The following is a 23,902-nucleotide window of genomic DNA, read 5'->3' as shown; positions in this document are numbered from 1 at the left end:
AAAAGAAATTTGTGAGTCAGGGACTCTGTAGTACCTGTCTGGTTTCCTTGGAGCAGGGGGTAAAGTATCAGGAGTTAGACTAGATTCCATAAAGACATCATCCACAATATCCAGAACTGGGTGGATTGCTAAAGGTCTATGTTGTGGCAAATCTAAACATTCTCTGAGTCACATTTTGGACTGAGGATAATCCTGGCATTCCCAGTGGAAATGCTCTCTTAAAGTATGTAGAGTTTCACCAAAAGAAAAATCCTCTGGAGGGGAAGCAGAGGGAATGGAATCCTCTGCATCTGAATCCTCATAAGCAGATAAAGGTATGTCTTCATATTCAGAAACCTCAGAGTCATCTGACTCTTGGTCTGTTAAAGCTGCTGGGACAGGTCTCCTTTTCTCTTAGCAGGGAAAGGCTGACTTCCCCTAATCAGCATAATCAGGTCTTCTGCCATTTTAAGCATTTGATGTTGTGGCAAGGAAGCAGGTGCTTGAGTTTGGGTTGTCGGTTTTTTAGGTGTAGCTTGTACTCTTGGCCTTAGAAACTCAGTAGTTTTAGAAAGAACTGAAGATGCGAAAGAAGTCAGTTTGAGTCGAATATCGGTAATGCGAAGAACTTGCTCAGAATCCGGCGCCTGCACAGTGGCTCCGGACCCATCCAAGGTAGAGACATCCGCAGTTTCCGTAGTCAAAGAAGAGTCTCGCGGTATACCAGACTCCGAACGGGTCTTTGTAGTGGCCTGCGAATCCATCAAAGTGGGCATCAGGAGCTGCGAAAGCACCTCACTGAGTACCGGCGAACTGGCGACTAGCTTAACAGAAGCATCATAGGCAGTTTTGGACTGGTGCAGTCTGTCTCTTTCTTAATCCTTACGTTTTTTTAGATCGGTAGTCAGATGGCTTACCAAAGCTATTTCAGAATACGGAGATCGAGAGCAAAAGTATTTTGTGACAATAAGGGCCCAATTATGAATAGTTCGGGTGTTGAACAAAGCACAAAACCAACAGTGAGGTATGTCACGGTCTGGGCCTAAAAGTACAGTTTTGTACCTACCATAAATGTAGATGTTCGAGTGCTCATACAGCTGCAGTCATAACAGATGGGTTATCCTGCCATCAGGCGGGTCCTCGGTCGGCCGAATTCCAAAGTCTAGGTCCGGCGTCGGTTGTTGTCACTTCTTCCCTGACGTCAGTGCAGCAGGGGTAAAAAAGAGGCAGCTGACGCCATTTTCTTCAGTTTTTCTTGCCCCAGATGTCAGGTGCCCCCAGAAGGAAGGCAAACATAATGTTATGCAAGGATAAAATGTTGATAAATCAAAAACAGTAGTTGCAAGCAAATACACCATAAAAGAATACCCCAAAAAGGTTATATGAAAAGTGTTTGTCATAAGGCCTGTCCTAAGAGGGGATGGAGGGAGGGAAACCTGGACTGCAGCTGTATGAGCACTCGAACATCTACATTTATGGTAGGTACAAAACTGTACTATGTTCATCATGCAAACAGCTGCAGTCATAACAGATGGGTAGAATCCCAAAGCTAAGTAACGGTGGTAGGCACTAAGTGGAACTAGGAGGGGCTAGGATGCCCTGCAGGACTGCTGTGGCAAAGCCCGCTCTAGATTTTGAATATAGTGGGAGGTGATAGTGCTTGGAGAAAGTGTGCACTGAACTCCAGGTGGCTGCTTCCAAAATGTCCTTGGTAGGGACCCCCCTGAGGAAGGCTGCAGAGGTAGCTGTGGCTCTGGTGGAGTGGGATCTGATGCATGCAGGCACAGTTTTTCCATGAAATAAGTAACAAAAGCGTATGCAGTGGGCTATCCATTTTGAAATTGTCTGTTTGGAAATAGCCTTTTCCTGAGCACCTGCGGCATAGGACACAAAGAGTTGCTCAGATTTCCTGAATGGCTTTGTTCTGTCCAAATAGTAACGAAGTTGTCTGTGAATGTCCAAGGAATGTAGTAGTCTTTCCCCTTTGTTTTGTGGATTAGGATAAAAGGTAGGTAAGTGGATAGTCTGATTCAATGCTACACTGGATACTACCTTTGGCATAAAGGTAGGGTTGGTTCGTAAGGAAACTCTGTCCTGATGGAAAATGATGAATGGTTGCACAGCCATGAGGGCCTGTAACTCTGAAACCCTGCGTGCTGAGGTGATAGCCAGAATAAAGGCTGTTTTCCATGACAAGTACTGTAACTCTGTTGAAGAAGCTGGCTCGAAGGGAGGAAGGGTCAGCTTTTCCAATACGAAGTTGAGGTCCCAAGCAGGGACTGGAGGTTTCCTTGGGGGTTTTATATTCTTTGCCCCTCTGAGGAACTGCCTTAAGAGAGGGTGAGAGAATAAAGGAGGATCTGTGTTGTATTGTGCAGAAATGGCTGAAGCGTGGATCTTGATGGAGGAGAAGGAAAGTCCATTGTTTAACATCTCAGCTAGGTACTGTAAAATTTGAGGTATATTTATTACCCAAGGATTCTGTTCCTTTTCTTGATTCCAGGCACAAAATTGTTTCCATTTGGCGGAGTAGGCCTTTCTAGTAGAGGGTCTTCTGGCCTCCAAGATGACATCCTGCACCTCCTTGGAGAGGAGAAACTGTTGGGAAATCAAGGAATTCTCCATGCAGCTAGATTTAGAGTTTTGACATTGCTGTGAAGGGTTTTGTAGTTGTGCTGGGACAACAGAAGAGGGACTAGAGGTAGGATCCATGGTGGGGAATGTGTCAGGCTCTTCAGGAGCGGATACCAGTGTTGTCTTGGCCAGTCTGGAGCAATGAGAATCATTTTTGGCCTCTCTGCTCTGGCTTTTAATAGAACTTTGGGCAGCAGAGGAAGAGGCGGAAGGCATAGACTGTCAATGTTGCCCAATTGAAGGAAAGTGCCCACTTTCCAGGCCTGTGGATGATAGGTCCTTGAACAAAACTTTTTCAACTGGCAATTTCTGTGGGTAGCAAAGAGATCTATGTCTGGCTGTCCCCATGCCTGAGTTATCTTTGTGAAAACTTGAGGATGCAACTTCCATTCGTATGGATCTGTCATATTTCTGCTTAGGTTGTCTGCCAGTGTGTTTTCCTTCCCTGGCAGGAATTGTACCTGTAGTTGAATTTGCAATTCCAGTGCTGTGTTCCATAGGGTCATGGCTTGCCTGCACAGGGGGTATGAATGAGTTCCCCCCTGTTTGTTTATGTACCACATTTTTATTTATTTTATTTTTTTATTTATTTAACATTTGTTGACCGGGAAAGTTCGACTAGGTTCCACAGATCCTGTTTTCAGTGGAGGCCCGGGGAGAAATGCTCCAGAAGCAAGTCTTTAGAATGTGGGAGGAAACCGGAGTACCCGGAGGAAACCCACGCGAACGCAGCGAGAACATGCAAACTCCGCACATCACTGTGGTGTTGTCTGTCCTTATCAATAGCTGGCCTGGATGCAGTAGGTCTTTGAAGGTCATAATAGCCTTTTGCACAGCTAGCATTTCCTTTTGGTTGATGTGAAGGTGCTTCTCTTTTCGGGTCCATTTTCCCTGAATGCACTGATCTGTCATGTGTGCTCCCCAGGCGTAGTCTGAGACGTCTGTTGTGATGATTTGAGTTGCTTGAGGCACACAGAAAGGAAGACCTGTGTTTCTTTGGCAAGCTTGAGTCCACCACAAAAATTCCTTTTGAAGGCATGGAATGAGTGGGATAATTGCTTCCAAGCTGTGGCTGTGCTGAGACCATAAGTTTTTCAGGTACCATTGAAGTTTCCTCATATGCAGCTTTGCACATGGGATTGGTAGGATGCAAGATGCCATGAATCCCAGAGCCTGCAGGACTTTCCTTGCAGTTAGCCTGGTGTAAGTTGTCATTTTTCTGAAGTATTGAGACAGTTGCCCTTGCTTGTCTGGCGTGAGGTAGGCCATCTGGGTGGTTGTATCCAAGCTGGCACCCAGGAAAATTATTTGTTGAGAGGGTATTAGTTTTGATTTCTTTTTGTTGACTGTGTATCCCAGGAAGTTCAACAGTTTTATTACAAACACCAGGTGCTGCAGTAGTATATCCTTGCTGTCCACTTGGATCAGGCAGTCGTCCAGATATGGGTAGATTTGTATCCCTTGTAGTCTGCAGAAGGCGATTACTGATGCCAGGCCTTTCGTAAACACTCTGAGCGCAGTAGATAAGCCAAAGGGCAATGCAGAGAATTGGTAATGGGTTGAACCTGCAAGAAATCTGAGGTATCTTCTGCAATCTTGTCTGATAGGGACATGCAGGTATGCCTCCTTGAGGTCCAATGTTACCAGCCAAGACTCCTTGCCCAGCATGGGAAGAAGCTGCTGTAATGTGAGCATCTTGAATTTTGGCACCTGTAGATATGTGTTTAGGATGGATAGGTCTAAGATAAGTTCATAGGTTCATAGGTTCAAAGGTTCATACTAGGCTATCTGCCCTAGGGCATTTATAAGCCTAGCCAGAGTGTGTTTGGCTTTCGCCACCCATTTTAAATTAATTTTGCTACGCCTTTTTTTGAGGTTAGTATACTGTGCCTCTGTCTAACAGTGACACAGAAGTGATAGCCGGGGTAAACCTACGATCTCCCATCCACTCATCAAGATTCCACTTGAAGAGAGTCAATGTGGGACTCTGCCAAACCTGGACTGGAATTTTATTCCAGAGTGAAGGGAGCCTCTGGGTTATGAATCTGTCCCTCCAGCATGTCCTATTTATTTCAGTGCTGAGGTTCAAGTCTCGAGCGCCAGCTCGATGGGATTTGGATTTTCTGAGGTGCAGCATGTCCATTAATTCCGGGTTGGACATGGCTTTATACGCCAGGCACAGATCGCCTCTAAGCAGGCGGTATGCCACTGAGTAGAGCTGGAGTTTCTTTAACCGGGCAGCATATGGCATCTGTTTGAGCCCTTTGATCCTCTTGGTGAGGTACTTTTGGGGTCTTTCCAGTTGCTGCAGGTGTCTGGTAAGGTACATCCCAAAAGGGGCATTGTACTCAATTATGGGCCTGATGAGGGATGAGTAAAGAGGCACGATGATCTCCCCTGATCTAGATGTGAATCTCTTCATGATTAGGTGGGCCATATAAAATGTTTTTCTAACCACTTTGGCCACGTGGTTGTCAAATGAGAGATTGCTATCAACTTGGGTCCCCAGGTCCCTAATGACTTCTTCTGTACTTAATGGATTACCACCTATGTGGTAATTTGTGGGCACTTTGTTTTTGCCAAAGGGGATAACTATACACTTTTTGGCGTTTAGCTTGAGGCCATGGCTCTGGCACCAGTTGTCTGTTTCTATGAGGCCCTTTTGGAGGATGCTTGTGTCGGCTGGAGAGTTGATTATGGCGCCCAGTTTGCAGTCATCTGAACTTGGTCAGCCACAGTCCTTCCGTGTTGGCCTGTACCACCGAGAAATATATACCTAACAAGAGAGGTCCCAGGACTGAGCCTTGTGGGACGCCACTTGTAACTGGTTTGGAGTCTGACATGGCTCCAGCAATTCTAACCATGTGGGTTCTGTCCTTGAGCCAGTTTGCAACCCATCTAGTGACATAGGGTTTATATTTAAGCTGGTGAGCTTATCTATAATGCCCGAGTGGGGTATTGTATTGAAGGCTTTTGAGGTCCAGGTAGGCTGTGTGGACCACCTTCCCTCACAATGGCCTTGGTGACTGTTTCAAAGAAATTGACCAGGTTTAAGAGGCAGGATCTGCCCTTAACAAAGCCAAACTGGGTAGGATCCAGTGTCTGTAGGTCCCCAATATCTTTATTTATGAGGTCCATGATGATCCTTTCCATAGCTTTGCAGACCAAGCTAGTCAGGCTTATGGGGCGATAGTTTCCAGGATCCGTTGAGGCACCACCTTTGTGGAGAGGGACCACTGTTGCTGCACGCCACTCTTTGGGTACATATCCTGTAGTAAGGCTAAGATTGAACAGTAGTTTTATGTTTGGGTTTAGCTCTTCTTGGAGTTCATGTAGGACGAGCCCGGGACACCATCTGGTCCCATTGATGCTGTGTTTTTGCTTTGGAGAGGGCAGCTCTTACCTGAGCATCTGAGATGTCAGGGGCAGCACTCTGTTGGGATAGATATTTGCCCTTTGGTGGGGAGAGGGAGAGAAGTTTGCACTGAACCTGTCAGCTAGGATGTTGGCATTGTCTGTGGGCTCGTGTATTTTTGTCATTTTGGACTAATTCTGAGCATATCTGGGAATTCCCACCCAGGTTCCTAACATAACTAAAGAAAGCCTTGTGATTATCCTTAGTGTCCTGTGCAATTTTTCTCTTGAAGCTGGCCTTAGACGATTTTATGAGTGCCCGTAGTTTTTGCTAATACTGATCAGAGATGCCTTCCCTTTTTGGGATTTTGCTCTATCATGTAGTAGCTTCCTCCTTCTATTGTATAGTTTGTTTATGGCTGGGGTCCACCAGACAGGACGCCTGCCTTTGGAGGATTGGGTCTTGGTTTTATTTGGGATTGGATGATCCATGCATTCCTGAAGGTGTTCATAGAATGCGTTTATAAAGGATTCTGCGGTCTGGGCCGTATTTTCCACAGGCCTGGGGCTTTGTAGGATTTCACCGGTTTTGAGGCATGTGAAATTTGCTTTAGAGAAGTTTTTCACTGTGGTTTTCTGGGCAGGGGGTGGGGTCGGGATGTGAATATCCAGTGAGATTAGTTTATGGTCTGATCTTACCAGTGAGGGATACACTTCTGGTCTGGAGCATAGTGTCCCCATGTTGGTGATGATCAGGTCCAGTATGTTTTCCCCTCTTGTGGGAGTGGTAACAAGTTGTTCCATAGCATTTGAGTTTATAAATTCTAGGAACCTTTGGGCTAGGTTGTTGGAGCTAGAGTAATGCTCCCAGTCTATGTTTGGGTAGTTGAAGTCACCCAATATAACGGTGTTTGGGGAGACCTTCATATTTCCAGTATTCTCAGGAAGGCCAAGTGGGGTTCCTGTGTTTGGGAGGGTGGTCTGTAGCAGGCTATAAACTGGAAGGCAGTTTTACCCACAGTTAGTTGCACATGGATAGTCTCTGATGCTTCGTGCTGTGCCACCAACCTGGAGGTGTGGGTATCTTTGACGAATATTGATGCTCCCTCCTTTGTGGTTCGGGTCCAAGTTTTGGGGTAAAAGCATGGTATGAGGTATAACCTGGTAGTGCTGGGGTGCCTTGAACCAGGTTTCTGTTTCTGCACAGATATCGATGTTCTCCATGCTGAGGAGAGTTTCGAGTGTGTGCATCTTGAGGTTTAGAGTTCTGCTGAGTAGCATTACTCTTAGTTTCTTATCCCTTGTGATACCTATGGAGGTGGGCTTGTCTTTTGAGCCTTGCCTAAAAAAGGCACTATGGGGGTAGCAAGAGCCTTTGCCAATATCCAAAAGTCCAGGGGTGACAGGTGCAAGCCGTCCCTAGCGAAGCATCGTGGCTTGTCGAGCATGTCATCCCAGGCTGACAGGCATTGGATCCCCTTTGAATGACACCAACACTTAAGCCAATTGTTGAAATTGATCATCTTGTCTTCATATTGTGGCATCATTCTTGGTGAGGGTAAGATGCTACTCAAGGTCAGGGTCATACCGGCCTGGACTACATGCTCAGAGAGCTCCTCTATGTCCCTTTTCATGTAGTCCAGGGAGGTACGCCTCAGGTCATTCACACTAGCATGGATAATGACTGAGTCATATTTGTACTTGCCTTGGAGTGACCTGAGTGCTTGTGTTATGTGGCGGATCCTAGCGCCCAACAGGCAGCTCACCGTGACCTTCTCCTTGTTCAACTTGGTGAGCAGGATGTCAGTGTGCCTGACGATAGAGTCACCTATTACAAGTGTATCAGGTGTGTTGTTTAACCTTAAAGGCTGTGACTGTTCGGCACACTGGCTTTGTGAGCTATGTGTTGCACGTGTTTTGTTTTGGGGTAGCGGTTGCTTGGGTGTCTGCTTTGAGGTCTCTGCTGCTTAGGCAGATTTTTATTTAGAGCCTCCGAGTATGTTTTTGTGTGTTTATGTGTTTGGTTTGTTGTCGTGGTAGGTCTATGTGAGACTGGAATTGTAGTGAGTGTGGTTTCCTTCTCCTCCTGACTGGTTACGCCAGTACTGAGTTGAGAGAGCTTAGCCTCCAGTTTGGCTATATGGTTGCATCTCTCACATGTGTTGGAATTTGTTGGGAGGAGGAGAGGGTTGTCTGTGTACATGAGGCAGTTGTAACATTGCCTCAAGATTCCCAGATTCACCAGCTGGACCGAGAGGAGATTGACAACTGACCTTTGGACATGCTAGAATAGTATTGGGAATTCCTTTATAATTGAAAAAAGGGCCAATGGGGAACAAGGTACTCAAGGGAGTTTGTGAGGGTGTAGTGCTTTTAATTTTTTAGAGCTGATTTATATAATTGCTTTAGTGAGCAAGTGCCAGGTAACTTAAATGCAATGTGTTACAGGTAACTTAAATGCAAAACGACAAACAGTAACTTTCTTTCAAGTGAGACAAGGAAATAAGTACAGTAAGCAATGCAGATATCAACTAGGGATCCACAGAAGTGCTAAAAGGCCGCGTTTTAGGTGGAATTAGCGTTTCAGGGAAATAAACAAACAACAAGCATACAATCAAAGCTAGCTTCACCAGGCCTTGATCTAGTCTATGCTACAGCAAACAAGGTGTACCAATTTCAGTAAGAAACAGTTAGAATATGCAGGCACTATAAGCCTCTAACCAGAAATTCCCTGCTCAGAAGGGCAGAGTCCAGCCTCTCCTCCCACAAGAGTGCAGACCGCAATCCTTCTTAACGTAAAATAACTGGCCTGAAGCCCAAGTGCTTAAACCAGAACTAATACACTTTTAGAATAACAGACACTGAGCTCTCAATTAGCAGTTCCCAACTTAGAAGGATGTAAGCTACCTGTCCTGCCACCACACTGCAGGCCACAAACCTTCCTAATGTAAAACAACTGGTCTGAAGCCCAAGTGCTTAATCCAAAAGACTTAGAAATGATAGCTACACTTTAATCAAGTTACTACCAGCAGTAATAAATACAACTGAATACTTTAAAGAATGCCTGGATTAGTGCTCAAGTTATACAAACAAAGCTAGATTCAGCAGGCCTGGATCTAGTCTATGCTACAGCAAACGAGGTGCACCAATTTCAGTAAGAAGCAGTTCAAATATGCAGGCACTATAAGCTTTAACCAGAAATTCCCAGCTCAGAAGGACAGAGTCCTCCTCCCACAAGAGTGCAGAACACGAACCCTCTTAATGTAAAATAACTGGCCTCAAGCCCAAGTGCTTAAACCAGAATTAATACACTTTTAGAATAACAGACACTGAGCCCTCAATCAGCAGTTCCCAACTTAGAAGGATGTAAGCTACCTGTTCTGCCACTACAGTGCAGACCACAAACCTTCCTAATGTAAAACTGGTCTGAAGCCCAGGTGCTTAAACTAAAAGGCTTACAATGAGTTACACCAAGCAGTAATAAATACAACTGAGTACTTTTAAGATGACGCAAAAGCAAAATAAAGTAGGAAAAAACACAAATACAGTAAAAGCAGATACATTTTTTATTTATTTATTTATTTTTTTTGGAAAGAGAGAAAGGAAAGAGAGAAAGGAGTAGCAGAAACTAAGCTGATTGGCCTTCTCAAATGCTCTCCCTGTACTGGGTAGAATGAGGTAATGACACTAGACTGGGAGGAGGGTCCCAGATCAAATTTACACTAGGGGCGGGCAACTGCAGCGCCACCAACTATAAAAACACTATACCAACAGGGAGGGAGGGTGGAAAACAAACAGCAGAGATGTTACTCACAGCTGAAAAGCAGCAGTGAGCCCTTAAATGAAAGTTTTAAACAGCTAAAGGAGCCACTAGAAAAAAGAGTTTAACTGCAACAAGTTATCATAAACAAACAACCCAACAGATGCTTAATAAGAGTGGACAATTTCCAGTTAATACCTCACACACAGTGAAACTAGCTAGAAAAAATACACAGTACACAAAGTGCTATAAACAACAAAGAAATAAAGAACAAAATAAACAAAAAACAGGATACTTAATGTTATATATTGTAGCTCCGAGTTTGTTGAGTGTCCTTCCTTCGATCAGCTCACTGTAAAATGGCTGAACACTCACAACTGAGCTTCTTAGGTAACAGAAAGTTGAAACCTGAGACAGCTTTTAAGAAAGAAATCTCAATAGAACCAAGTCTCCAATCTTTGTCTTTCCTTGGTACCAGGAATAGTCTGGAATAAAACCCTTGACCTTGTTCTTTTGCAGGTACCTCTTGAATTGCTTTCATGTCCATGAGAGCTGAAACTTGTTTTTGTGCCTCTGTCCTTTGATTTTGTGGCAGGTTTGGCATGCCTCTCATTTTTGGAAGGGTGTGAAAGTGGAACCTGTAGCCTCTGTCTATAATGTCCAGAATCCATTTGTCTTTTGTAACAATATGCCAATTTTTTGAGAATAATGTCAGTTTTCCGCCCAAAGGTGCTGCCATTAATGCTTTGCTTGGCAGGTGTAGGGGGAAGTCATTGTGTCTGTTTTCTAAAAGACTGTGATCCATCTTCTCCACCTCTTGGGGTTGGTGCTTGCCACTGTCTGGCTCTGAAAGATCCTTGAGGTTGCCCTCTACCCCTTGGGTGCCTGTATCTGCCCCTTTGAGGTCTGTCCGTGGCTGGAAAGGACCAATTTTTTGAAGGCCAGTTTCTGCTGAAACGTGGAGGCTGTACCTGCAGGAAATCTTTCACTGTTTGCATTGATTTTGCTTTTTCCTCCATTTTCTTTAGCACCTCCTCAGCTTTAACACCAAACAATACATCTTTTTGAAGAGGTGCATCTAATAATTTAGCTTTGACATGATCTGGTAAGGTTTGCTCTTTGAGCCAAGCATGCCTACATATAACAGATCCTGTAACAGCAGCTCTACATGAGGCCTCTAAAGCATCAAAACCACACTGCAAGGTATGTTTACCCACTTGCTCTGCACCATGCAACAAATCCTGCAACTCTTTTAAATCTGGTTGTTCTGGTTGTGTCATCTTGCTTTTCAGCTGAGATATCAAAAACTGCTGATACTTTAACATATGGAACTGACAGTTTAATGCCCTCATGGTTAAAGTGGCCGAGGTGTACACCTTTTTCCCCCACCTTTCTAAAGCTCTGGAATCTCTCTCTGAAGGTAATGGGTTTTTAGCAGTAGAGGCCTTAATTCCCTTGGGACCCTGTGAAATTGTTTCTGGGTCAGCAGTATGGCTTTTATATAGGAACTGGTGGGAATCAGGAACCCAGTAATACCTGTCTGGTTTAACAGGAGCTGGAGGCAAAGAATTTGGATTAAGGCTGGCTTCTGTGTACACATCATCCAATATATCTAAAACAGGAGGGATAGCCAGAGGTCTATGCTGGGGGAGCAGAAGAAATTCCCTGAGCCTTTTCTTGGAATCTGAGTAATCTTGGCCTTCCCAATGAAAGTGTTCCCTCAATGTATGCAGGGTTTCCCCAAAAGAGAAGTCCTCAGGGGGGGAGACCGAGGGAATAGACTCCTCTGCATCAGAGTCTTCTAATGGAGAATAGGCATAATCCTGGTCATCAGATAGTTCTGAGGTAATAGAAGCTTGATCTGAGGAAGGGTAGTCTTCCTCTAATCTGGGTCTTTTGTCAGAGGGGGGTTGAGAACCCCTGATAAGGGTAATCAAATCCTCAGCCATTTTAAGCATCTGTTTTTTAGGCATGGTGCCTTGAGAGGGGGTCTGAGGAACCTGTTTTTTGGTTTTCATGGCTGCTTTAGATTTAGTGAAGGCTTTAATAGAGAAGGAGGAAGGCCTGAAGACCCCTTGAGAAATGGCAGGTCTATCTAAATTCTGAGTTTCCCTGCCAGGAGTGGCGTCGGATCTGTAGAAGGAATGGGGGCCGAGGAGCCTGCGAACTCGGGTACTGAAGACACCGGTAATGCATTGTCATCGGTAGTCAGGGGCTGCGTAGGCGCCTCGCTGAGTACTGGAGAACCAGTAGTAAGCCTTAGCGTGGTTTCAGTAGGTGGTGCGGACCTCGTATGTCGGTCCTTATCTTTGCATTTTTTGCTCAAAACTGGAGTCGGAGTATCCGACGACATAATATAATTTAATTTTTTGCCGAAAAAGTGAAGGGCGAACTCCGCCCGACGCTTAATAGTGCGTTTATTGAATCTAGCACAGAAACGGCAGACGTCGTGGTCTGGGCCTAAGCAAGGTATACAGAAAGAGTGGAAATCCTTATGTGGTATTTGCTTCCCACAAGAAATGCAATTATTAACTTTGTCTGACATCGGTCTGAGGCAAGAAAAGTTTCCCCAACGGGGTACTTAGCTTTCAAGAAGACTTCGGCTGAAATACTTTCGTAAATCTCAGGAGCTGGCCGACCGGCACTTGCGAACTGCTTCTGCTTCGGGCACTGCGCGGCAAGAAAGACTGAAGAAAATGGCGTCAGCTGCCTCTTTTTTATCCCTGCCGCACTGATGTCAGGGAAGAAGCGATGACAACCGACGCCGGACCTAGACTTTGGAATTTGGCCGACCGAGGACCCGCCTGACGGCAGGATAACCCATCTGTTATGACTGAAGCTGTATGCACGATATCAGGTGATGCAGTAAGAATGGAAATCTCGGTGTGGTATTTGCTTTCCACAGGCGAGACAATTGTTAACTTTTTCTGACATTGGTTAGACCAAGAAAAAAGGATACCCAATGGGGTACTTAGCTTTAGAAGACTTCAGGATGATTCAGTTCAGAAACGAAAACTCAGGTAGTGGCCGACTGGCATGCATGCAATCTGCTTTTGCTTCGGGCTCCCGGCAAGAAAGACTGATGTAATGGTGTCAGCTGCCTGTTTTTATACCCCTGACGACCTGACATCAGTCCTGAAGCGACAGCAACTGATGTAGAAATACTAAGTCTCTGGTATTCAGGCCGACTGAGGGCTACCTGCAGGCAGATAACCTAAGTGTGATGACTGCAACAGTGAAACACAAAGAACGTCCATTGGTCCTTTGTTACAGAGAGCCAATTTTCTTTGCAGAGGAAGAGCCTTCCTCCTAGTTTGTGATGAGCGAAAAGAGGGCAGAGGGGGGAGAGTCATTGAGAATTTTTGCCATAGAGGGATGTCTTAGAACTCCCTGCCTTTGGAGTGGTAGTGGTCCACTGTTTACTTCTCTGATGTCCCTGGGGTGGGAGTCTGGGTGGTCTGTCCCTACTGGGGTTACCTTGCCCTGTCTTCTAGGTACAGGAAAGGACCAGTGTTTTGAGGGAAAATTCCTGCTGAACCTAGGAGGTTGTACCCGAAGGAAATATTTTACTGTTTGCATAGATTTTTCTTTGTCTTCCATCTTTTTAAGCACCTTTTCTGCTTTTTCTCCAAACAAGCGGTCCTTATCCAAGGGTGCATCAAATAATTTAGATTTGACATGATCAGGGAGAGGATGTTCCTTCAACCATGCGTGTCTCCTAATGATAGATCCTGACACTGCTGCCCTGCTAGAGGCTTCTAGGGCATCATATCCACAGTGTAATGAGTGTTTAGCCACTTGACAAGTAGAGTGCAGTAAATCTGCTAACTCTTTCGAACTGGCACAGTCAGTAAAGGTAGAATTTTTTTGTTTTAACAGTTCCAAAGTGTGTTATTGATATTTTAACGTGGACTTGACAGTTGAGAGCTCTAATAGCCAAGGTTGCAGAGGTGTATACTTTTTTACCCCATCTATCCAGAGCTCTGGAGTCCTTGTCAGAAGGAGTAGGATTTCTTTGCAGAACTAGCCTTAGCTCCTTTTGGTCCCTGTGTAATGACGTCCGGGTCTACAGCAGGATTTCTGCACAGGTATTTGTGAGAATATCGTACTCTGTAATACGTGTCAGGTTTTCTGTGAGCAGGTGGGAGGGCATCAGGAGTTAAATTGGATTCCTGGAAGACATTAACCACCTCAAAGATAGGAGAGATGGCCAAGGATTTGTGCTGGGGCAGGTCTAGAAACTCTCTTAGTCTTTTCTTAGACAGACGGAAGTCCTGGGATTCCCAGTGGAAATGTTCCCTGATAGTGTGAAGGGTTTCCCGAAAGGAAAGCTCTTCTGGTGGGGAGGCAGAGGGAATGGATTTCTCTGCATATGAATCCTCATAAGCAGTCAGAGGTTGTTGTTCCTCTTCAAAATCAGAATAATCAGATTCCTCAGAATCCTGTTCTGTCAGTATATCAGGAGAAAGGTCTTTTTTCCTTTTAGAAGTTGTGGCCTGACTACCCCTGATAAGGGAGAGAAGATCCTCTGCCATTTTAAGCATTTGAGTTTGAGGAGGAGGAGCAAGAGTAACATAGGTTCATAGGTTGGTACTAGGCTATTGGCCTTAGAGCCTGTACAAGCCTAGCCATAACAATTCCCTGGCTATTTCTTCCCACACTATTTACTTCCATGGACCCCTGTCTAGCAGGATGACTGACGTGATCCCTGGGAGAATTTCCTTTCTTCCATCCAATCATCAAGGTTCCTTTTGAAGAGGGCCAAAGAGGCGCTCTGCTTGACATGTATGGGCAGTCTATTCCAGAGTATGGAGAGTCTCTGGGTCAGGAACCTATCCCTCCAGCATGTTTTGTTTATTGTGATGACAAGATTTAGATCCCTGGAGTGTGTGGCTCTGACGGATTGCGATTTCTTTAAGTTTAGCATGTCCAACAGCTCTGGGTTTGACATGGCCTTATATGTTAAGCAGAGATCACCTCAGAGTAGAAGATATGCAACAGAGTATAGCTGGAGTTTTTTAAGGTGGTCAGCATAGGACATCTGCTTTAAGCCTGTGATTCTTTTAGTGAGATATTTCTGTGGCCTTTCCAGTTGTTGCAGATGTCTTCAGAGGTACATACCAAATGGGGCGTTGTATTCTATAATGGGTCTAATGAGGGATGAGTACAGTGGGACAATAACCTCCTTTTTTCTGGATGAAAAGCCCTAAGTGATGAGGTGTGCCACATAGAAGGATTTCCTGACTGTTGTGGTGATGTGGTTATTGAAGGTGAGACCACTGTCCACCTGTGTCCCTAAGTCTCATCACACTTTCGGTGTTTAGTGTACTGCCACCTATGTGATAATTCACGGGTACATGTTTTTTCCCAAAGGGGATAACTATACATTTCTTGGCATTGAGCTTGAGCCCATGGCTCTGGCACCAAACATCTGTTTCTGTAAGACCCTTTTGTAGAGTATACACATCATTTGGGGATTCAATAATGGCTCCCAGTTTGCAGTCATCTGCGAACTTTGTTAGCCAGAGTCCCTTAGTGTTGGCCTGTACTTCAGAGAAGTAGATACCAAACAAGAGAGGTCCCAGGACTGAACCCTGAGGTACTCCACTTGTCACTTGTCTGGAGCTGGATTTGGAGTCTGCTACTTTTACAGTGTGGGTTCTGTCAGTAAGCCAGTTGGAAACCCATCGAGTGATGTAGGGATTAATGCCCAGCTTAGTAAGTTTTATCTAGGATTCCAGAGTGGGGGATAGTGTCAAAGGCCTTGGCAAGGTCCAGATAGGCTGTGTGGACTGCCTTACCCTGGTCCATGGCTCTGGAGACTGATTCGAAGAAGTCAATAAGGTTCAGGGGACAAGATCGGCCCTTCACGAACCCAAACTGGGTGGGGTCCAGTGTTTTAAAGTTGCCAATGTCTTTGTTTATAAGTTCCATGATAATACATTCCATGGCCTTGCAGATCAGACTCGTCAGACTGATGGCGCGGTAGTTCTCGGGATCCAAGGTGGATCCCCCCTTGTGGAGTGGGATAACTGTAGCTGTGCGCCACTCAGTGGGCACAAAGCCTGAGGTGAGGGTATGATTAAACATGACACTTAGGTGAGGTGCCAGTTCATTTTGTAGTTCATGTAGTACACAGCCTGGGATGTCATCTGGTCCCATGGATGCTGTATTCTTAGCTTTGGAGAATGCGTTTTTTACCTGTGTGGCCATTATTACCGGAATTTGACAATCTTCCAGTATTGAGATGGGCCATTTAGTGGGCGAGAGGGGGGTGAAGTTGGCACTGAATTGATCTGCCAGGATACTGGCAATATCCTTGGGATCAGTATATTTAATGTCATTCTGTTGTAGCTCAGAGCAGATCTGAGCATTGCCATTTAGATTCTTGACATAGTTATAGAATGCCTTGTGGTTGTCTTTGGAATCTTTGGCAATTTTATTTTTGTAACTAGCTTTGGAGGATTTTATGAGGGATCTCAGCTTCTTACTGAGGCTGGTAAGGGAGTTTTTTGCATCCTGGGATTTTCCTCTTTTCTGCATCAGTTTTTTTCCTTTTGTTGTAAAGTTTGTTTATGGCAGGGGACCACCAGATTGGCTTCCTTTTTTTGGAGGTGAGCATCTTGGTTCTATTTGGGATGACACGATTCATGCATGAGTGGATGTGCTTGTACAGTGCCTTAGTGTAGGACTCAGCAGTCAAACTTTCAGTTCCCATCTGCATGGGTGTCATGAAGTTTGTAACTTCTGACTTGAGTAGCATGAAGTTGGTCTTGGAGAAGTTTTTTATGGAGATTTGCTTACTGGGGGTTGGGGGTGGGATGTGGATGTTAAGGGTGATTAGCTTATGGTCTGACCTGACCAACGAGGGGGTGAACATAGATGGGGAGCATCGATTTCCCATACTGATAATGACCAGGTCTAGGATATTGGAGCCCCTGTTGGGACTATGGATTAGTTGATCCAGGGCATGGTGGCTAGAGGAAGTTTTCCTGGGAATGGCCTTGCCTCTAGGCCTAAGTGAATCCATCGGTCTGAGAGGAACGGTAGTTGGAAGAGAAGACATTGTTTTTTGTCTGAAATCGGTAGTGCGAAAGGTCTCCTCAGAAGCTGATGCCTGCGTCATGGCTCCAGACCCAACCAAGGCAGAGACAACCAAAGGCTCAGAAGACGAAGATTTCTGCGGCATACCGGACTCTGAAAGGGTCTCAGTAGAGGCCTGCGAAGGTATCAAATCAGGCATCAGGGGCTGCGAAAGCACCTCACTGAATTCTGGAGAACTGATGACCTGCTTAGTGGTAGCGTCGTCGGAAGGGTTGGCCTTGTGTGGTCTGTATCTTTATCCTTATGTTTCTTCAGAATGTCTACAGAAGGTTGTCTGACTGATGCCATTTCAGAATGCGAAGACAGAACAACAAAATCCCTGGCTACAATAAGAGCTCTACGACAAATGGTTCTCGCATAAAAGAGGGCACAGAACCGGCAACGGGGGACATCGTGATCTGGGCCTAAACAAGTGGTGCAGTAAGAGTGGAAGTCTCGGTGTGGTATTTGCTTTCCACAGGCAAAACAATTATTAACTTTTTCAGACATCAGTTATTGCAAGAAAAAAAGGATATCCACCGGGGTACTTAGCTTTAGATGTTTTCAGCTGTAAATCAAAACTCTGGTAGCGACCGGCTGGCACATTTGCGAACTACTTCTGCTATGGGCTCCATGGCAAAAAAGACTGATGTAATGGTGTCGGTTGCTCTCCTTTATAGCACTGATGACCTGACGTCAGGCAGCATGCGACAGCAGCTGATGCAGAAAAACATTGACTCTGGTATTCGGGCTGGCTGAGGGCTACCACAGAAGGGATAAACCACAGGTGATGACTGCAACAGTGAAACATGAAGAACATTGATAGTTTAGGCTCATTGGGTAGGATAGAATACTACAGTGTTGTTCATTGAGTCATTTATTTTTCATTAATTAATTTTGATGACCTACTTTTCTATGTCAGGGTTGTAAGGAACTGGAACCAATGTCTATATAATGAATCTGTCTACTAATTGTTTTAATCTATTTTTAGGTTTCTACATTGTTATTCATTGATTTCACTTGTAAAAACTGTGTTTTTCATAAAAGCACTTTAATAAATGTGAAACTGAAGTTGGATCGTGACAATAAATTGACAGACAGCAGAAAGTCAGTCCTGGATGTGACACCAATCCGCCTATGGTATAGACATTCATACACTCTGTACTCCGCCTGTCACCTGTCTTTGGAATGATGCAGTGTACACCAACAAACACACTGGTGTACATGAAGAAAACATGCTAAGTCTGCACAGAAAACAGCCCAGCAGAAATTCAACTGGAAAGTACTCAAACTCCTAAAGAAAATACACTTCTTCAGAAACTACACACAAAGGGGAAATAAACCAATGGAGTGGGAAGTATTACCAGTCCTAGAAAATTATTTTTTTACTTTGTTATAAAGTCCCATACTATGAAATGCTGAGTATCAAACATAAACAATTAGCTATATCCTCAATGGTGGTATTTACATGACAAAACAAATTCACTGATTTGTTGCAACATTATTTAATTTATTCACGTTGTACACTGCTTTAATGTTTTGAAATGTACACCTGCATATTTCTCTGAAAATAAAATGTGACAACCAAGGGATGTTCCTCAGTTCCCAGTATGTTAGAAGCACTCAAGTGAAAGAACTTTCCAGCAAGCAAGTTGAGAAGAAAATGTTTTATTGAAATTTTTATAAAGAAAATGGTAATATAAATATTAGAGTATAAAACCAGCATTTAGCACAACAACATTGGTCCTTATAATTAAAAGGAAGGAAATGGTTATAGTTCATATAGAGACAGACACATTTACAAGACAGACATCACACAGACAAAAAAAAAATCACAAAGCACATATAAACAGATACTTGTATATAGAAATACTGAAGTTCACAAATTGGTTCGGTAATAAAATTAGCACAGCACTGGAACACATTTCTACTCTACTTTTTATTTTTATTTTTAAAAATAAATGCAGCGTTATCAACTCACTTTAATCCACATTTGTGTGAGTTTGTGTAATTAGTACGCCACACCACTGCTGTGAACTATGGCTCTGGTGGTCTGATAGCCACCTGCAAGACACTTGAGTGGCAATCCGCACTAGTGCCCTCCTGGGTGATACACAGGTCAACTTGAGTTGTATTTGGAAGAAGGGAAGCATTGTGAATAATATGAGGGGAGATGTTGATGGACACACCTGGTTACACCTGATTTGCAATATTTTATTTCAGTTTCTGATACCTTGGAATGAAACTTGGTAATATGCCATTCGCAGTAAGATCACACTCTGACTTACTTTTCATATCCTGGTAATTATTGAAATGTTAAATATCAGGCCATTTCTTACTGTTGTTAATCACAAATATGAAATGACCCTTCTGCAGGTTTCTTTTATGACTTGGGATATTATTATGGACCATTCCCTGAACCGATGTGCTGACAATATGTTGAATTAATGCCAGAAGTACAGTGTTAGCAACAGAAAAAGATGCTCTACATGAGCTTAAATTCTGGCTTTTAGTATGGGACAGAGTAAAAGTGTACCTTGGGTGATTTTTAAAGCATAACAAACTCCAAGTCTCCTGGAATATGTAGATGAATTAATGGAAGGAATATTTGTCTTTGCCATGTAGGGATTTGGTTAAAAAACGCTGAACAATATGGAAAGCCCACTGTTTTAATTTGGTGGTCACATGTTCAGCATTGTATTAAGGCACTGTTGAACTCACTGGACCAGTAGACACTGAACACACCGAACCAGTAAACATTACAGGACCTTAAGTGTTCCATACTAACTTCTCCTCACTGTTGAAAGCTCAAAGTTTGCCATTTCTTAAAGGTGGATCAAGAACCTCACAGTGCTGTCTCACGTCTCTCCCTTCCTCACCAAGGTAGAGACACAGCTGCTTCCTCTAATCAACAACCAGCTCAAGGATCACGACCTTTGATGTCATGAGTCACATGGACTTCAGTATGGGTTGAGTACCATCACAGCTCTTTTCTCCCTTACTATCATCATTCACCATAATGCAAATGGAGGCACCCTCTTTGTAAGCATGTTTACTGATATTTCAAAATCATTTTTACTTTATCTCCCATTCCCTCCTTGCGGCAGGATAGACTATGGACTTGGCTTCTGTCTGTGATAAAATGGCTATCCTGTTACCATCACTCAAGGACTTAAAGGCCAAAAGCATCTGTCCATTGTTCTCTGGCCAACAGCAGTTCTTAGAAGGGTCCAGTAATGGACAGTCTCGGGGCCATTATGCTCTACCATTTTTATAAACTCCTTCACAAGTGACAGCCTCTCCCAGAGGCTTATCTATTTGCAGATGGCATAATTTTTGTTATATCAAACCACTTCAGTGTCCAGCTAAGCAGTAACCTTACCTACACTTGGCTACTACATACATATGGTTCAGAAATATATTTAATAATAATAATACCCATTTGTTAACCAGGTAGGCCCAGTGGCCACACAGTCCCTTTTCAGAGGTGACCCTGGTAAAAGATCTGGTTAAATGACTTGCACAAGGTCACAAAACAGGCAAATGAGGACTGAGGGAATCAAACCCTGTACCACAGGATCTGCAGTTCACAGCCTTAACCCCTTCTGCCAACCAACAGACTTCTTTTGGGCAGATTTTCCAAAACTAAGGTGGTGATATTCACATCACAATCAAGATTCAAACCACAACCAAGACTCAGCACTGTTGTTACTTCTGCTTCAACTGTTATTGTTTTTCTCACCTGAGATATAAAACAAATCTACCACTGTGAAGGTAGATGCACTCTCTCTCTCTCTTTAGATACCTTGGCTGTTTGTAGGATCCTTTTCTTGCCCTCTCAGAACACATTAGTCTCTTCTAGACTAAAATAATTCAAAACACCCAACTCAATAATCAGCATTAATGATCACCAAATAGGTTAGCACTACAAACAGCAAAGGTAACCTCATTCCAAGACTAGAATATTACCTTCTGTAACTATTCACATAATTAGCAGCACAAAAAACAAACTCTCTTAAATAAAATAAGTAGCTATGAACTACAATTACCTACCAGAGGAATATCGCTGTGGTACACTGCACAAAACTGTTTGGCTTCCCACTATTCTGGCAGCTATGATGCAGACCTCCTCACTTACCCTGTTAATTCTGAATTACTGCACTACTTTTGCTCTCTCTCTCCTGGCCTCATTCTTTCCATATGCTACAGGACACCAGGGTTCAGGCCTTCATTTTGCTTTCCACCTCTTTTGTGTTATACAGCAATAGTGTTTGACCGTGGTAGTGAGACTTTCTCAGAAAGGGTCTCTAAGATCTGAAGTGTGTCCGCGGCACACTATGCCTGCATTTATACAATTCCACAGGATCATAAAACATACAAAATTCACTTATAATTTCAATAGGAATGCCTTAACATCTACTGGCTTGTATCTGATTCATACCAAATACTAATTGTATGCTAGCATATGGTTCCGTCAGCTTTTTCACCCAATATTTGCTACCCACTTTATTTTCATTCTATGCATTAAGACTGGTTTACTCCCTGTGAATACTATAGTACACCTGACTCCCTGACTTCTGTTGACTACTGAATTTTTCCTTCCTAATATTTGCTATGAAAATCAGCAACCTCATGCACAGGTAAATGTAACATATATAAAGCACTGCTTTGTGTCAGACTGCATTAGTCTGATCAAATGCAATTACACTCTAAACTGTATTAGACACCTGCTTTCCATTTTTTGCCATACATATAAGGTCTGCTCACAAATTTTTCATCCAAGACTCATACACTGACTTCTGCAGATTGACCATCAAAACGAAAGACCATTTCTGCATAACAACAATAATCCAGTACTCCATCTGTAACGATTTGTGGCCCTCATGATTTGGAGTCCCCCACATTAACATTCTTTTGCAAATTTCAAAGTATCCAATATTACAAAACTATACAACATACTTTTTGTTTTCCAGCACAACTTTTCACCCTTCCCCTTGTAAATGTCATTATCTGACCTGTGGCAGGGTGATTAGCCCAGACATTCTACAGGAGTACAACATTTCTTCATGCTATGAGCCATGCATGCAGTGAATGGCTTAGTGTTAGTGATTTTTTTTTTCAAGTAGAAAGTGTGATGTGGGTTATAGTGCATGCATCTTTATGTGCAGAAAATATACAGCATCTGACTTTTTTATTTAAAGAGAAAACAAATTAATGGCACTGATGCCAAGGATTCTAAACCCAGCAACACACACACTGTCCCTTTTTAATGGCAGTCAACACTCCTACCTATTGCAGTGGGACAATTAAAGCATTTGCACTTTTGTTTTCGGAGAAAAAAAATTAAGTGTTATGAAACATTTTAAGCAGAATTTGCAGCATTTTCCCCTAGAATATTATTTTCCATTTCTCTACATATCAAAAGAAGAAAGTGTATATACATTTTTGCCACAGTCATATGGCATTGCTTGTTGCGTTTTCATGCTATAAGTTTTAACAGCTCCCAGTTTCTGAAGCTTTCTAGTGCTTTACAATGCATAGCTTCACCCTTTTATATATATACTCATGCAAGAATATCTTCATATCTCACTTATTAAGTGAGAAGTGAGAAATAATTACAACCCCCCAGTTTCACGAGCTAATCTATTTTTTGCACACACAGGGCACACTAGTGAGAGCTCTGTAAGATGACACTGTCTGGTGAACTTGCTAATAGAACACTATTCTACCAACATACATACTTTGTGAGACAAAGTCTCCCTTAACCTTCTTTTTAAAAGAAACTTAACAATGATAATGAAAAGGGAAAAGTATTTCTGGCTTATATTACACAGTTAAAAGTTAATACAGAAACTACCAAGAACTGAACATGTTGCCCATTACAAGAGGGTACAGATTTTGTACATTTTTCTCAACAGAAACTAATGGTACAAAATTATATTTAATTAGTTCTGACTGTCTGAATGTTTTATGAATAACAACTTCTTTATCATCAATCTGTACATGAACTGACTTCAGGGAGACTTGATTGCAGTACAGTGTAGATCCACATTATTTTCATATATTCTCTCTCTATTTCTTGTCTTTTTTCCCAGATTTTCGTTTATGTCCACCGGATGATGTGGCACCCTTTCCGTCTTTTTTGCCTGAGCTGTTATTCAAAGTGGCAGTGCTTCCTGGGATGTAAACATTCTGGCGGTAGTCAGGCACGTGTTGCAGTGTGAACTGTGGTCCGTATCGGGCGCTCAGACCGAGCGTGCCCGCACCAAGAGTAGAAGTGGCGTCAGTTATTTCTGTAATCAAATGTGAAACAAGAAACAATCAGACAGCAGACAGTACACTGTGCTTAGGTCCATACAGTCTACAATCAAATGCGAAACAAGAAATGATCAGACAGTAGACAGTGCACTGTGCTTAGGGCCATACAGTCTACAGGGTTGGGAGGGGTTAATAATGGTTAAGCTGCACAAATACAAACTAACAGGGTTTGAATCTCACAGGGGGATATTGGGGGCTGCTGAAAAAATGGCGCAAGGGCAGTTAGCCTAGTACTAATCTATGAACCTATGAACCTATGAACAATCAAATGCGAAACAAGAAATGATCAAACAGTAGACAGTGCACTGTGCTTAGGGCCATACAGTCTACAATCAAATGCGAAACAAGAAATGATCAAACAGTAGACAGTGCACTGTGCTTAGGGCCATACAGTCTACAATCAAATGCGAAACAAGAAATGATCAGACAGTAGACAGTGCACTGTGCTTAGGGCCATACAGTCTACAGGGTAGGCGCTGTCGTTTATAAATCTACACTTAATTTGTATTATATGCAGTAATTTGTCATTTAGGAAAACACTTTTATGCAGTTGATTTTTTTTCTTTTTCATTTATTTTCTTTATACTTGAAAAGCTTTGTCTCTGTAGTTTAACAGAGTACTATTACTTATGATACACAGTATTTACACATTTCTTCCACTGTTGTACTTCAGGTGTATGTTTTTAAACTTGGTGCATTATTACGAGCTGTTCTATTTTTGCAGTGTTGTTTGCTGTATAGTTGCATCTATTAAGAGCATTTCTCCCTAGGCCT

The 23,902-nt window shown here is 43.2% G+C and overlaps 1 protein-coding gene across 1 annotated transcript in view; it reads right to left on the bottom strand.

The window, feature by feature from the left end:
* Positions 1–18,462: 18,462 nt before the first annotated feature.
* The window catches only part of LOC122800419, a 325,449-nt gene continuing 320,009 nt past the window's right edge, over positions 18,463–23,902 (bottom strand). Inside the window, exon 11 of the mRNA XM_044069866.1 lies at positions 18,463–23,103. Within this exon, the coding sequence (XP_043925801.1) occupies positions 22,883–23,103 (221 nt within the window). The 3' untranslated portion in view covers positions 18,463–22,882. The remainder of the gene's footprint in view (positions 23,104–23,902) is intronic.

Source organism: Protopterus annectens, chromosome 4.part0, assembly GCF_019279795.1.
Source record: "Protopterus annectens isolate FY-2018-M chromosome 4.part0, PAN1.0, whole genome shotgun sequence".
NCBI classification, from domain to species: domain Eukaryota; kingdom Metazoa; phylum Chordata; order Ceratodontiformes; family Protopteridae; genus Protopterus; species Protopterus annectens.
The sequence above is the reverse complement of the archived record's forward strand: the minus strand, read 5'-3'. Positions and strand labels throughout refer to the sequence as shown.